The sequence below is a fragment of the Anopheles merus genome, chromosome 2L (genome assembly GCF_017562075.2).
Source record: "Anopheles merus strain MAF chromosome 2L, AmerM5.1, whole genome shotgun sequence".
In the NCBI taxonomy this organism is placed as follows: Eukaryota; Metazoa; Arthropoda; class Insecta; order Diptera; family Culicidae; genus Anopheles; species Anopheles merus.
The window spans coordinates 24,884,826-24,899,545 of NC_054083.1; the positions used below are offsets into that span (position 1 = coordinate 24,884,826).

Here is a 14,720-nt window from a genome sequence, read left to right on the forward strand (position 1 = left end):
CATCCTTCATTTAGCATTTGAAACATCCTAATATGATAATTTCGCCGTGCCTTTCACACAAAGTACCCTTGTTCCGACCGTGTTTCCCCGAATGCGGGAAAAAGGCTCCAGGCGCCTTCCAAATTCCAGTACTCACGCCGGTACTGTCTGGCGCGTCATCACGGAGTTAAAGTTAGCCGGCCCGATGTTTTGCACCGTTTCCTGCAATCAACTCATCTGCCAGCGTCAGTCCAAAAGGCTCCCGTTAAAAGGTGAACCGCACATCCACACACACTCATTAGCAGTAGGTGGAGCGGTGGAAATTTAGCGTAACATGTAATAACAAAGAGCGGGCATAGGTAGCTTCTACCAGCACACACGTCAGCTTACTTGTCAGTATCCGGTCGGTATGGGGGAGCCGGAGCCTTCCCACCCCCGCTGAAAGGATTAGGAACAAAGGCACTAGTCGATTAGAATGTTGTTCTGTGCGAAACAAAACAACACGCTGCCTGCCTGCTGCCGTTCCTGAACTCGCCGAACTTGACGCGTTGATTGAGTCCCAAAGAGATACGAGCATATCAACCACAATAATCTAAACGGATCTTAACGTGCAAATGAGGGTTTTGGGAAATAGCTTTTCACTGCCTGTTCGGTTCCAAATTCATCCCCAAGACGTTAGCGTGCCAACCGAAAGCGTTTCTTGGTAGGGAGTTTTGTGTCGTGATGAGGAAATAAGACGGCGGCTGCTATCTTGCGTCTCGAGACGGGATCACGGTACCGAGGCAAAGGTGTTAACGCGGAAGTTTTTATGTGAAAACTTTGCACCAGCCAGCGTTAACGTGTCGCGAGTGTCGGCACCTTTAGTGCGTTTAGGTCGTAAAGTGTGTTTGAGTGTCAGCAGCGAAGCGTTGCGTAGTTGTGGGTTAAGGTCGGTACTTTCCAGAAGTCATACGTAGCGGCGAGTTTAGATCTCGTAGAAGAAGAAAAAAACCTCTCAAAAACATGCCAACTATTTCCGGACATTTTGGGACGCAACAGCGCAAGCAAGAAGCGAATGTATGTCACCTCTTAGAGTACCGAAGTATTAATGTAAACTTTGGAACTCTGGGCTTTATGGAGTTGTTTGTTATGATCATGAACTGAATGTAGGGAATCCCCAATGGTTTGACTTCCCGTTGAACTCTTGTGCGGTCATTCTGGGCCTTCGCGGGGGTTTAAGCTTAACCACCTTGGGTGACACTGATGCCCATCGCAAAAACAACAGTTAGATCTAGAATATTCAAAATGTCTCTTTGGGTTTGGATTCGTTTCAGAATTTATTCAACCACAGCACCTTTGGCCTTACATTCAGCAGAACCTGATCCAACAGAACCACTTGGCGAACCCGGCCTTCCTCGGCGCCCATCCGCACCATCCGCATCATCCTCACCAGCAATTACCCCCGCATCATCATCATCCACACCATCACCCGCATCATCATCATCACCACCATCATCAACCGGGCACACATCCTCTATCACCTCATCAGCAGCAGCAGCAACATCTTACCGTTGGACCCAACGGTAGCCCTACTGGAGGACATGTAACCAACAACAGCAGCAGTAGCAGTAGTGGTGGTGGTGGTGGACCCCACCACCACCTGCACAACAGCAACAGCAGCAACAGTACGAGCGAGTCGGGCAGCCTGCCCAACAGCCCGGAACTGCAGGAACCGTCGGCCACCGGGTCGGGTCCGAGAGATAATAAAATCATTGCGAAACCACTTCCGAGTCGACCGACGCCCTTTCTGCACCACAGCCTCAACCATCCGCATCTGCACTCGCTGTTGGCCCACTGCCGCAATCCTTACATGCCAGGTAAGTTCGGTCTAGTCTATTCGGTGAAGACGTCATGCGAGTCCAGTCATTACACGCGTACGCTCTTCTGCTCTTCTGCCAGGTGGACCACAGGTTTTCCCGCTACCTCCCGGGCAGGGATTCCCCTGGGCACACTCGACGCGAGGGAAGCCCCGCCGGGGGATGATGCGCCGGGCCGTCTTTTCCGGTAAGTTTTATAAAGGGAGGAGTACACATCTTACCAGGATGTCAACTGAGTCGCTTATTCTTCGACTCATTTATTTTCTTCCTACAGACTCCCAACGGAAGGGACTGGAGAAGCGGTTTCAGCTGCAGAAGTACATCAGCAAGCCGGACCGGAAGAAGCTCGCGGAACGGCTCGGCCTGAAGGACTCGCAGGTAAGATATATCCGTAGTGAGGGTTATGATTTATTCATGCCATTTGGGGAATTGCTCTGCTCATCGGGAAAAAACCCGCAAATAATGACCACACAACATATTGTTGGCGGACTCTTGGTTGGGGGACACACTGTAGGAGCTGCTAGTGTGCTCTTTATTGCCGGTGCGCCATCGCGGCTATTGACATCCATAGTCAGTAGCTCCGCCCTGGCTAGAAGTGAGATCTTCTGGAACACACACCAACAAACAAAAAAAAACTCCTCAGAAAACTGAATTTTACTCACTGAAATCAACGCTCGCCACCGGGAAGGGGGAGCGAAAAAAGAAAGATGGCCTGCCTATATACTGTGCCGAAACTTTCGGCAGCAACCCCCACTCCACCAGAGGACAGAGGAAGAGAACAGAGAGAAAGAGATGGTTAGTATTATTTGGCTGGAGCACTCTACTTTCGAGGGAGTAGCGCAAAGTGCGCAGACTCGCCCTGGCTTGGGTCGTATTCGTCTTTCGAACGTCCACTGATTTGTCTGCGTAGCCGTTTCTTTGAGGAAAAACTTTGAATTTTCCAGCGAATATGGGAAGTTTTGGGACGGATGAGGGGTTTCAGGAGAAAATGGATCCAACTCTTCACTGATTAATGGTCAAAGTCGTTCGTGTTGTGGGGCACGTTAATGGATTGTGTGTTGTCGATGATCGTCGTCGTTGTCGGGTGGTTTTCTGAAAAGGGTAATGGGTTTTTATTACCAACTCATCCGCCCGGGCAATGACTGGCCAGTTGAATGCGCTTTTCGAGGTTGCTGGGGTTTTGTTTTGAGATTTAATTTCGCGGTTACTTATTCCGGAGTAAAATAAAAACTTCAAAATAAATCTCAAGCTTTTAGAGCCTTTATAATAGAAACACAGTTTCTTCAAAAGTTTTCCCAACCGGCCTTGCCCTCCTATTGGTCACGATGCTTGATTAATGATGACTACAAAAACGTTCCGTTGTGGTCACCGTTTTCTGTACGCCCCACATAAGACTGCACAAGACTTTGTGTTGAGAAATGAACCTCCTTCTGAAAATGTTATCCCCTTTACTTTTTGCTCCCTTTGTATTTGCCCCTCTGTTGGCCCTCGTTTTCTCTTGCCCGGCGACCTCCATCCCTCCTACCGGCGATAATCTGCACCGTAATCCGAGATTGCACTCGACTGGAAAAAGACCAGAAAACCAAAAGCCATTAACTTCATGCTTGCCCGAACCGAACCGCTCCCCCGGTTCACCCTCCCCATTTGCTGGAAGGAGCTTGGAAATTGAAAAGTTTGCCCACCGTACCTCGGTTTCCTCGGGAAAACTGAGGAGTGTATAAGGGAAAAAAAGAAAAAAAAAGTCTTCTTTCTCTTTTTCACTTCCATTTTCTTGATTTTCCTTTTCTGTTAATGGGAAAGGAGAGAAGAAAAAAAAACAATCAACCAGTGTACGACATGACAAATAAAGAAACGATTATTTCCTACTTCACTTATGAGGAGAGAGCTCCTGAAAAAAAACTCCTGAAACAGAGAAAGCGGCAGTTTCTTTTTCTCTTTTTCCCACACACACATGCACGCAGACACATACATAGGTTTGCCCATGCACACGCCGTGCGCACGCTTCCGGCCTGCAGGGATGGAAGAAACCCACACGCACATACACACGCTCATCGAGAGCGCACGTCTGGAGATGACATTTTTCCAACTTTGATAATGTTTTTCCCGCTTTTTTCCTCCCTTTTCGTGTGTATGAGAGTTTCTGTTTTTCTTCACGGAAAATCGAGCACCAGAACGAAAAATCTGCGAGACGAGGAACAGAAAGAGAAAGAAAGAGAGAGAGTCTTTATGTGCTCTTCGGTGGTTGCTCCGAATAATGCTGGAAATTGATTTAATCCGATTGTTATCGGTGGAAGCGTAATGAATATTTTCCACCCACTTTCTTCTCCCGATTTTCTCGACTTCGTGTCCCCGTCCTCATCCAAGGCAGAATAAAATGTTTTCTCTTTCACTCGCCTCGCATGGTGGATTCAACGAGGGAGTATGAGAGGGAGTGGTGAGAAGGAAGCGAAATAATCTCATTGATGATCATGATCCGTGAAATGATTCCAGCAATTGCGTCCTTTTCCCTTCTTTTGCTTGAAGCACACAAGGATTCAACGTGCCAGAAATGGATTTTCCTTCGCTCTCTCTCTATCTCTCTTTAACGTGCGCTCCCGGTCCGGGGCAAACTTACTGCTTCACCGTCTGTCCTGCGGCCATGGGAGCTGCCGGAATGTTTCAATAAATTCATGAATATTCCTTTTCCACTTTTGTCCACGTTTCGCATGGGCAAGGGGGTTTTCATTCATTCTAGTTGGTTTGTGGTTTGCGGGAGAGGAAAATTAATCGTTCATTAATTTTCCAATCTATCGCTTCATCGGCTAGTGCTCCCCTTTCCTGTCATTTCTCTTTAGTAAAAGAAAAACCGGAAGAAAGTTATCTGAAAGAGGGTGGGCTGTTTTTTTTAAATAATTGTGTGAAAATTATGCAATGATGAAAGGAAGGAAATCATTTGTTAGCACCAGGTTTAATTGAATTATCACAGGTGACTGAACCTTTTTTTGTACAAACAATTAAAAAAATAGAATAGAAAGGTTGGATCATGGTCATTATTGTTGTTGATAATGTAGAAGAGGATTACAAAGCTAAAAAATATTGCAAAAGAAAAACTTGCATACAACAGTGCAAACAATAAATAAATATATAAATCATTTATATTTTCTAACAAGAACTTTGATCAAAAAGATGAAATATAAATTAACGAATGAAAGAAAAACTTTTTTTAATTACTTTTGAATCAGTTTTGGCACATAGGAGAGCTTAGTAAACAAAATTCTTAGTTAAACTTAGTAAACAAAATTCAGTCTAGCTCAAAACGAAAATAACGTTAGTTTAACGCTCATGTATTCATCAAGTAAAAGCTTATTACGTCATTGAGCATTTGGTCCTTCGAACAGGATATACAAAATTTCAAGAAAAAAATACACCCAATGCCTCGAAAGTTTAAACAATTTACCCCGCTTCTTTATCCGATTATGATTCAGTTATCTTAATCTTCTGCTGTTTATTCAACAGCTTCTTTAAGTCTTTAATAAAATAAACAAAACCACTCCAACGCACAAACAAGTTTGGTCAATATTAGCACACACAGTACTTAGCTTGATAACTTGATAACAGGGCAACAATCACCACCACTGCCCTGTACACTCTCAAACGCTTGCTATGCATACGTTGCTGGCATAACAAATGTATGCTTAATCGACCGTTCGACCCCTGTAAGCGCTATACATGGTGCACGTGGCGGCAAGCTGGCCCAGCCGTTCCTTGCAAGAAGTGCCGTTCCTGGGCCGAATTTCAACCGTTACACAAAAAACAAGCCCCGCTAACCACCACCGTCTGTGCGGGAGTTTGGGAGGATAAGCATCACTGCAATTGATTACCACCCTCGGCAAATCGGGAAGCCTTCAACCCACCGACCGGGACACGTAGTTCCCCGAGCATTCAAGATGGGGTAGAATTCTTCTCAACCATTTACTTGTCATTGCCGGCGGCAGTTTCGATTGTTTTCGGTGAAAATGCTCTTCCTGCGGCTTGTGGCTTACAGTACAGTGCGCGTGGAGGGTGTTAGTTGTGTGTTTATTTACAGGAACATTAAACCCCACGAGGGCCATCATCGCCTGCGAACAAACAAGTAGGGATGCGTACAGGGATTTTGTGGAATGTAAATTTAACGAGAGACCGTTTAACGGGAGGCTGCTCAGATTAGCTGATTATCCTTTTCGAGTGGAGCGGCTAAAGACGTCCTAGAGAGTGCAATCACTGTGGGAAATTGTTGTTGCGTTTTTTTGTTCCTTACTCTTGGGTTTGATGTTTTGAACGGATGATTGATTGAGTCACCCGAGCGCTGGAAATGAGGCAGAAGCGCACCGAATTGCAGCACACCAGATTTCAGGTCCAAGCTCGACGCGTAACGAATGTAATTGATTTTCTCATTTTGCCGATGACAAATGAGACCACAAGGTGCTCAGGAAGTCTCTGGCGTGATTACGCACACTCACATGATGATGACACACAGACTGAACCGACCGGGACTGATGGACTACAGTTGCCTTTGCATTCGTACACAAACGGGGTTCACACTACGATAACTACGATGACGTTGGCAAAGGCCTAGTGATCCTTTCCAATGCATCTGTCTCCTGGAGGGGTTTTGTGGCGTGTGGTTGAGTCTATAGGCCACCGTAGAAGCAAAAAAGGATCACAAAAACAAAACATTACACGTTGTCAAAATTCATCGATCACCACAGCAAGATTTTGTCCGCTTCACGGTGTGCGGCAGTTGAAAATTAGATAATTGAACGTTACCACTTTTCCGTCACACTTTTTCGTCAGGATATATTTGGAATGCACTCTGAAGGCTGATGAATTGAGTCGTAGCAAGGACACGGTTTGCGGTTTGCATTTGTGAAGTGTCATCGCTCTGCTTTGCGAAGGATTTAACTGTTTCACTCCTTCGGTTAGGGGGGTTTTCGTTGCATTATGCTGTCAAAAGATGGGGCAATTATTATTAATGTTCAACATCTGGAGCGCGTTTTTCGATTTTTTGATGCTTTGTATATCATCGAATTGAATTGAAACTTATGCCAAAAAAACATCACTTTTTGTTCAAAGGAAAATATTTTGTTTGTTATTCTTCTCATTTCGAGTCTCAGGCCAATTTCTTAATTTATGCTTTATTTAAGCTTTTAATAAGCCAAATCGAAGGCCAAAAAATTTTAGTCAAATCAATACAACAAATCAATAAAATCAATAATCACTTCACATGGAATACACGGAAATACCCTCATCTGTCATACAATGAAAACCGAAAGTAACTACGTCACCGCAATATTTGCCCCTGCGTGAGAATTATTTAGCATCACTCAATTAGCGACAGAGCCCGGTGGTGCATTCCAACCTATCGATTAAAACTAATTAAATTAGCAACCAAAAATGCCAGCTGTAAAACCAATCAATGCTTGAAGCGTGTGTCTCGTTCCGGGATTTCAGCTTTTTCAGGGATCGTGTCTAAAACGTCAAACGTGCAGACGCGCTCAAGATCATCCACAATGTTCCTCCGAAATCGTACTACTCTGCGCAAGAAGTACATCCGTTTGACGCAAATGCAAATTTTCGATTTCACTTCATTTATCAACAGTTGTTTGGTAAACTTTCCAACTTTTAAACTGTTCCTGGGGTTTTTTTTATTGTTTGGTGCGATGAAACCATTGTTTGGGATGAATATTGGACCCGGGATCCGCATGCGTCACAATCAAAACCCACGAGTGATGCTCGAGTGTGGTGATAATATTTGCTTTGTTGCTGAGGGAGCGAGCTTGTAGAAGAAGAACAGGAAGCGTAGCTAAAGCGTTTGGAGTCCGATGATGTCTGGGAGGAGAAATTTCAGCGCCATTTAGGTTCAACGGTCGTTTTGGGTAGGTTACTAGTGGGTGATTTGTTGGGGTTTGGTATTAAACTATGGATGTAATGGTGCGACGCACATGTCGGTTAACGCTTTTGACAACAAGCACATCAGTATGTTGTGAGTAAGTTTTCTTGGGGCCTTCGCTCTGGCGCGGGATTTTTTGGAAACGACTTAATAAGACACAATAACGGGAACAGGTACGGATGTGATAAAATCTAAAAAATTCAAGAAGATTGGAATTCAATAGATGCTGTTGTTATGAGACAAGAACTAATCATATGTTTTATACATTTTGAAATGATAAAGTTATGTGTTTGAACGCTAATTTCAAGATGAAAGTATTTTTGGTCCTAAGTTCAATTCGTGAATGATAGACCACATTTTTTAACATAGAAATACCATTAAAAATATCTAAATAAATTTCAAATAACCAGTCTATTCAAGGCTGGAAAGGCCCTCAAAAACGTTGGATGTAGGGCACCAACAATAGCAGTTGGGATAGAAATAGCTTGAATTGAAACGTTCTTTAGCTGGGTTGTACAATCATTGTAGGCTCAATAATCGATCTCCAAAGTCATTTGTTTAGTCTGCATCTATTTTCTGCTTTGTACTTAAAAAGTAGTAATGAAGATGATGTCGCACTCACGTATCCCACAGTATAGGTTTGTATAGGTTTATAGGACGGAAGATATTGCAGATATTGTTACCCAAATGTTGATTTGAATTCTTAATTTGAAGCAGGATTTTTATTCGCAAGTACCCACCGAGTGAGACATGACATTCGATTCGTATAGCTGACCTACTGCTAGAGAGTCTTACACCGTTCACTCGCAATGCGTTATCCCAATCTTACCATCTGCCATGATCGATTTTTAAGGACTGGGTAGTTCAGTGCTGGGACGTAGAATATGACGAACTAGATTCGCTGGACGATATTCAGATCATTGCTACAATTGATACAGTTTGACATTGTAGTATACGTATTAGAATATTCTTCCATGAGTATGGTATAATCCTCTGATTTCCATGTCCAGAGGTGTATGTGAGTCCTATCTTCGCCCTAACGTCCTAATCAAGTTATCAGTCCTAACAACTTCGATAATCGCGATCGGTTCTTTAAAGTGAATTGCTCATTATATGGAATGATTACCTTCAAATCCTTTTTCAAGGCTCACAGGCTTATATTTTAGGCATCAGTAACTTCTGCACATTTAATCCCTGAATTTCAATTGTGTTCCATAAATAATAAGCCTCTAAGTAAGTTTCTCCAATTTTTTTGGACATGAGCTCCTCCATACTAATCTCCATTGCTAAAATTATCTTAAATTTTCTAACAAAATAATCCTAACGTCACTTTACGCGACCATAAACTAGAGTGCTAATTCCCAGAATACAATTCTAAATCCTCAAAATTCATTCAAACCAGCCGTCTATCCCTCTTACGAGCAGGAGTTATTTAGAAGCTGGTAAAAATACAAACATAAACTGCCCTCTAAACTCTCTTTCCTCTATCCACCCACCTCCCGACTTGATTCACAAATCCCTCCCCAACCGGCCGCGGCCGGAAAGATCCAACACAAAACTCACCACCCTCAGCGTAATTGTCACCCGGGCCAAAGTGTCTGCCGGTGACAGTTACGAGAAAAGGCGGGAATGTATTGCTTTGAGTTATATGCGGCACGCACGCATTTACACCTCGCGCGCGCTCTCTCTGGTGCCATTGTGCCGGTGTCGGCGTGTCCTCGTGTCACAAAAGTATGCCCCGGTGTGTGACCGAAAGCATTTTCCAACTAGCTCAAGCGATATGGTGATGATGATGATGATGATGTTGATTGTTTTTCCAGCCACACTGTGTATCCATTTCGCACTCCCGCTCGCCGCGAGAATGGACAAGAACCCGGACTACGACACTTTCCTGCTTTCCTGTATCGCCTGCGGGAAATTGTAGGAAATTGTTTCGAGTTATTCTGGGCACCCCCCCCCCCAAAGTCCTGCCGCCCGTTTTTCGGTGCCGGTTGGGTGCGTTGTCTTGTGCGTACTGCGTGCAGGGGACACAGCGAGAGGTGTGGGTTTCCGGGATCTGTTTATGAGTAATTGCAATTTCCTTGTTGCAGCACCCCGTTCGGTTCGGTTGCAAGTTTTTCCCACTGCCGGAACCGGAGTAAAGTGTGTACTCTGTGCAAGCCCTGAACTTTGTTGCAAAGTGTAAGATAGTGTAGCACAAAGCTGTGTTGCGATAGTGTGTTGCGTTTTTTGTTCGCTCTCTCTCTCTCTCGCTCTCTCCGTTCCCGTGCGAATCATGCACACTGTGCAGAAATGGGCAGAAATGGGTATTTGTTTGCCGAACGGAGAAGGGGAAGAAAAAATCGATCAACGCCAGATACTGATGTTTTCGGGGCCGCCCTTCGCTACAGCTTCCTTGTCAAATGTGAAAAGTTTCAAGTGTGCCATGCCTTCGTACACACCGGCTGCTGCTTGGATTGTGTTGCTGCAGAGGCGATTGTGTTAGCTTGGGACGTTCGCGTTGCTAGGGCACCAACGCGAAGGCAACCCAAAGGCCGCCTAATGGAATGGACAAATAATAAAAATTGAAGTCAAACCCCCCTGCCTGCTTGCCCCACATCGTGTGAAGGGATTTTTGGCCACCCATGAAATTTGAGCATTGATTAAACAGTCGCGGGACATTGAATTCGCTACCGAAAGGGAGGTGGACACAGATTTGTGGCACTTTTTGTGGCGGGGTCCGACCCGATCGATGGTTGCCGGCTCGCGCCAGCATCAATTTGCACTGAAATCCGATGACGGATGGCAAACGATCGATAAAAGGCACGGTTAAACAAACAAACACCATCATTCCTTCAAGCAGAGGGCCGTCGGACTTGATGAGAAGTACAAATTCGCACATTACAGTTGGATGGACACCATTAGGATCGAATGGTTTCGGGTGAGTTTGATTGTATTTCGTGGAGTTAAAGGCCGATGATTGTATTGGAGAAGGTATTGCCACTAGAGGGGGCTGACCTTTTACAATTTTGAGGTGCATTTCTGTAAGTTCACGGTATCGATACAAGATTTTGTTCAATTTGGTAGACCAAATCGGTCGGTGAACCGGATCCTGCCCAGGTTAAATGGTTCGTTTATTGCACTTTTCATTACATTTGGCAATTGAAGAGGAGAACAAATTGAATCGGGACCGGGTAATATTTGCTCTGGATTAATTCAACTCATTGAAATACTGTTTGGAATACGTTTAGCCCCTGAAAGTATACAACTTGCTCGACAAAACTACATCAATAAGACTTATTGTCTTTTTTTTGTTGCTTTATTCCCCGCGTCTCACATATATTGAGAGCAAATAGATTTATTTGAAAGCGTTTATATCAAACATATGTTTCAATTTTATTCTATACATGCCTGTTGAATGTTTAATCTTGATTGTGAGGAAAAGAAATATGCACGATATGCATGGTCATAAGCTTTTCTTTTGACAAATCATGTTTTTTCGCGGACCACTGCTATTAACGCCATGGAACATCCAAAGATTACGTAACGCTGTAAGACCCCCAATATATGTTTTTAAAAAGAATGGCTCACACATATTCACTCGTTTTATGGAGTGGAGTTTAAAATCTATTCTTAAACGTATTTCGTTATCAACATAGCCTCGGTATTTTGTACAAAATCCTAAAAAAGAAAAGGACAACATGTAACTTTTCTACTTGTGTCACAATATCTTCTAAAGTGAAAAAAACATAAGAAGAAAAACAATCAATTTTAGCTTCAAGATAGAGTGTATTAGTATGGTGAATCTTTTTTTTTTCGTTTTTAAGGATCAAGAAACACATGAAATGTATCAAGAAAGTATTCTGATTAATCCCTTTTTCGCCGGGGTTAAATTTAATTTTTTTTATTTAAATTTAAAACTGCAACTGAAACATATTTAAATCATCCATTTATTTTAAACAAACGCAAAGAATAATTAATCAACTTTTTGTCACCAATCACTTATGTGTTCCAGTTTCTAATGATTTAATGTTCAAATTCAAAATTCGACACACGAAACTTTATGTTGAATAGACATGCAGTCAAATAAAATATAAAATCTACAAATAATTTGATGTTATAATTCGTTAAAGACTAACGGATCTTCAGAAAAAAAAATAGAAATAGATTGGTGGCATTGGAGGGAGAGGGGATATATCAAACCAAAACGTAATTAGTAGACTAAATGTATTCGTTGAGAATCAACTTTCTTCGACCTCAAAAACAAATATTTTCGGGATACGTTATTTATGGATGAACCTTAAGATCATATTGGGTTGAATAAACAGAATAGTCGGATAAAACAGAAACAGAAAACAGAACAGTCGAATAAACAGAATTAACGTATGATTTAACAAAGCATGCGATAATTTAAAATAAAAGTAATATTGAATACTTTTGCGGTGCCATAATTTCTATAAATAGAGCCAAGCACTGTGTGTAAGCATTGAAAGCAAATTGTTAAATTAATTCCAACATTTTCTCTCCCCTCCTTTCCTCACCACACAGGTAAAGATATGGTTTCAGAACCGTCGCATGAAGTGGCGCAACTCGAAGGAGCGCGAGCTGCTCGCGAACGGTGGCTCCCGCGACCAAACGCTCCCGAACAAGAACAACCCCAACCCGGACCTGTCGGACGCCCGCACCGACCGGCAAACGTCGCTCTCACCGCCTCCCCCCGCGTCACCCCCGCAAGGATCGACGCCACACGATGGCCAACCACCGCCTCAGCCCACAACCCCGTCGGCCTCTCCCAAACCAGCCCCAGCGGCTCACCAACAGCAGGGCGCAGCACCACAACCACCGCCACCGCCGATGCTTACCTTCAAGTCCAAGTTTGAGCTGCTGAAACCGAGCGCCGTGGCCGGCGGTGCCGGTGCTGACTTTAAGTTTGACTTTGAGGATCAGGTGGCGGGAGGGAATCGACCCCCCGGTGGACACTTCCCGATGGGTGGCTTTTACCCGGGCGCGACGGATCCGGCCGTCGGGTCGGGCCGATCGAACAGTAGCGCCTCGTCGGAGCTACAGTCGGGAGCGCAGGCCATGTACTACGACGAGTACGAGTCGGCGGGCGACTCGGACGATAGCGATGAGGAGATTAATGTCACGTGACCTGATACAAGCGACGATGAGCTGATGGGCCATGGTGCTCCGGGCCGGATGTAAATAGAAGGGAAACGAAGAGACAAATGATCAGAAATCTCATAGGGACAGAGTTTTGCATAAAATGTACGAAATTGTGTGATGTACCATAGGGGATCGAGGGGGGAGGGGGAGGGGAGAGTTAACCCGTTACTTCAGTCAGTGCGTCTAGTTGCTAAGTATTTATTGCGCGAACTTTAATGAATTTGTACCACTGGTTTAACAACTTCTTTCCAAACACAATTCAATCAATCAATCCACACGAACAAACACGCCCAAAGCCGATGGTCGGAGATGTGGCGGCTGGGAAAGATTACACAGAATTTCAAATAAATGTAATTCCTGCACTAAAGCTAAACAAAACTTCGATGTTCTTTTTTAAGGCGATTGGATTTGGCATGAAAAAATGTTGAGAAACGAAATCAAATTAAATTGTGGATTAGAGAGGAATGAAACAAGCTTTGGGGTTCATGTTCACCTATGAGTCATGTTTCCAATACTCCGATAGACAGTGTCAGTATGAAGAATTGAGGCATAACAAATTATATGATCTACTGCATGAACAAGTCATCGACGGATGTCTTCAATTTCTCAAATTTATTTCTATCATTTATAAGTTTTTGTGCAAATTTCGATAAAAAACGGTTCTATCCATTTCAAACCCGTATAAACTTGCACATTTCACAGCTAGATGACGCTGTCGAGCACACCAATGATTGAATTTGAATGATAGATGGCGCTTTTTGCACAGTAGGAGTGAAGAGGACGTATGAAAAGCAGTAGTACTTCTTTGCAAGGACCGTAAAGATATCAGGTCAAGTTATAAGCCCGCTAGGTCATATAAGCCCGCCCGCTTTGACAGCTAGGTGGAAGAAGAATCGACGAAGAAAACTGACAGTTAGTTTTCCGCGTTTGGCGAACGCTTCTAGTTCTCGAAGGAAAATTTCCATTTTAAATCACGGGCTGTATTCTAATAAACTAAAATATTCACCCAAATTGATCTCCACCAAATATCGATCATGCAAAATGTAAACAATCCATCAATACATATACAAGTGGTCCGATCTGTCAAAATCGGAGCCCAGGGGGGGGGGATCGCCAAAAGCGCTATAACTACACCTCATTATACATTCCACCTTGACTTCTTTGGTTTATGTTCTCAGGCGAGCTACTAGCGTGCATTAGCATCGTTTCTTTGGCCGTTTATTATATTTTTTTTATTAATTTTGATTCTTTGCAATCATTTATATCTCTTCATCCATTTTTTCTATCGATTCTTTCTATTTAATTGATTCATTTTGTGTATCTGTGAGTAATCGTTACTCACGAATCGAAATATCAACTCAAACAGTGGATGAATTCTTTATCGCGACTAGGCTTGGGCAATCCGGTTCATTTTCATGATCGTGAACGTACAGTGGAGCGCCGTTTATCCGGGTACCTTTTATCTGGCTGTTTGTTTATCCGTGCTGTTGAGAAATGACAGTTTAATACAAGAGTGACATTGCGTGCTGAGGAAAATATTTGAAATATTTCTCTTTGGAAAAACATGAATTTAATAAAAATTGGGTAATTTTTGTCAAAAAATCTGATAAATTAACAACAAAAATCAGGAATTTGTGAATAAATATATCCTTTGACTCATTATCCGTGTTATTCGCATATCCGGGCGAGATCGAGTCCCAATGAGCCCGCATAAACGGCGCTCCACTGTACTAGGTTTTTCATTCCGATAAACTGAACGTGAATCGTTATTCATTCGTGCATTTCAGTTTCAGTCAAAATATGGTAAATGATTTCTTTTCGCAAGAAGAATA

General features: G+C 43.3%; 1 protein-coding gene across 1 annotated transcript in view; it reads left to right on the forward strand.

The window, feature by feature from the left end:
- LOC121594042 overlaps nt 1-13,242 on the forward strand; it is a 28,334-nt gene extending 15,092 nt beyond the window's left edge. Inside the window, exons 2-5 of the mRNA XM_041916910.1 lie at nt 1,293-1,835; nt 1,918-2,022; nt 2,110-2,213; nt 12,271-13,242. Of these exons, the coding sequence (XP_041772844.1) occupies nt 1,293-1,835; nt 1,918-2,022; nt 2,110-2,213; nt 12,271-12,873 (1,355 nt within the window). The 3' untranslated portion in view covers nt 12,874-13,242. The remainder of the gene's footprint in view (nt 1-1,292; nt 1,836-1,917; nt 2,023-2,109; nt 2,214-12,270) is intronic.
- The last annotated feature ends 1,478 nt before the right edge of the window (nt 13,243-14,720 follow it).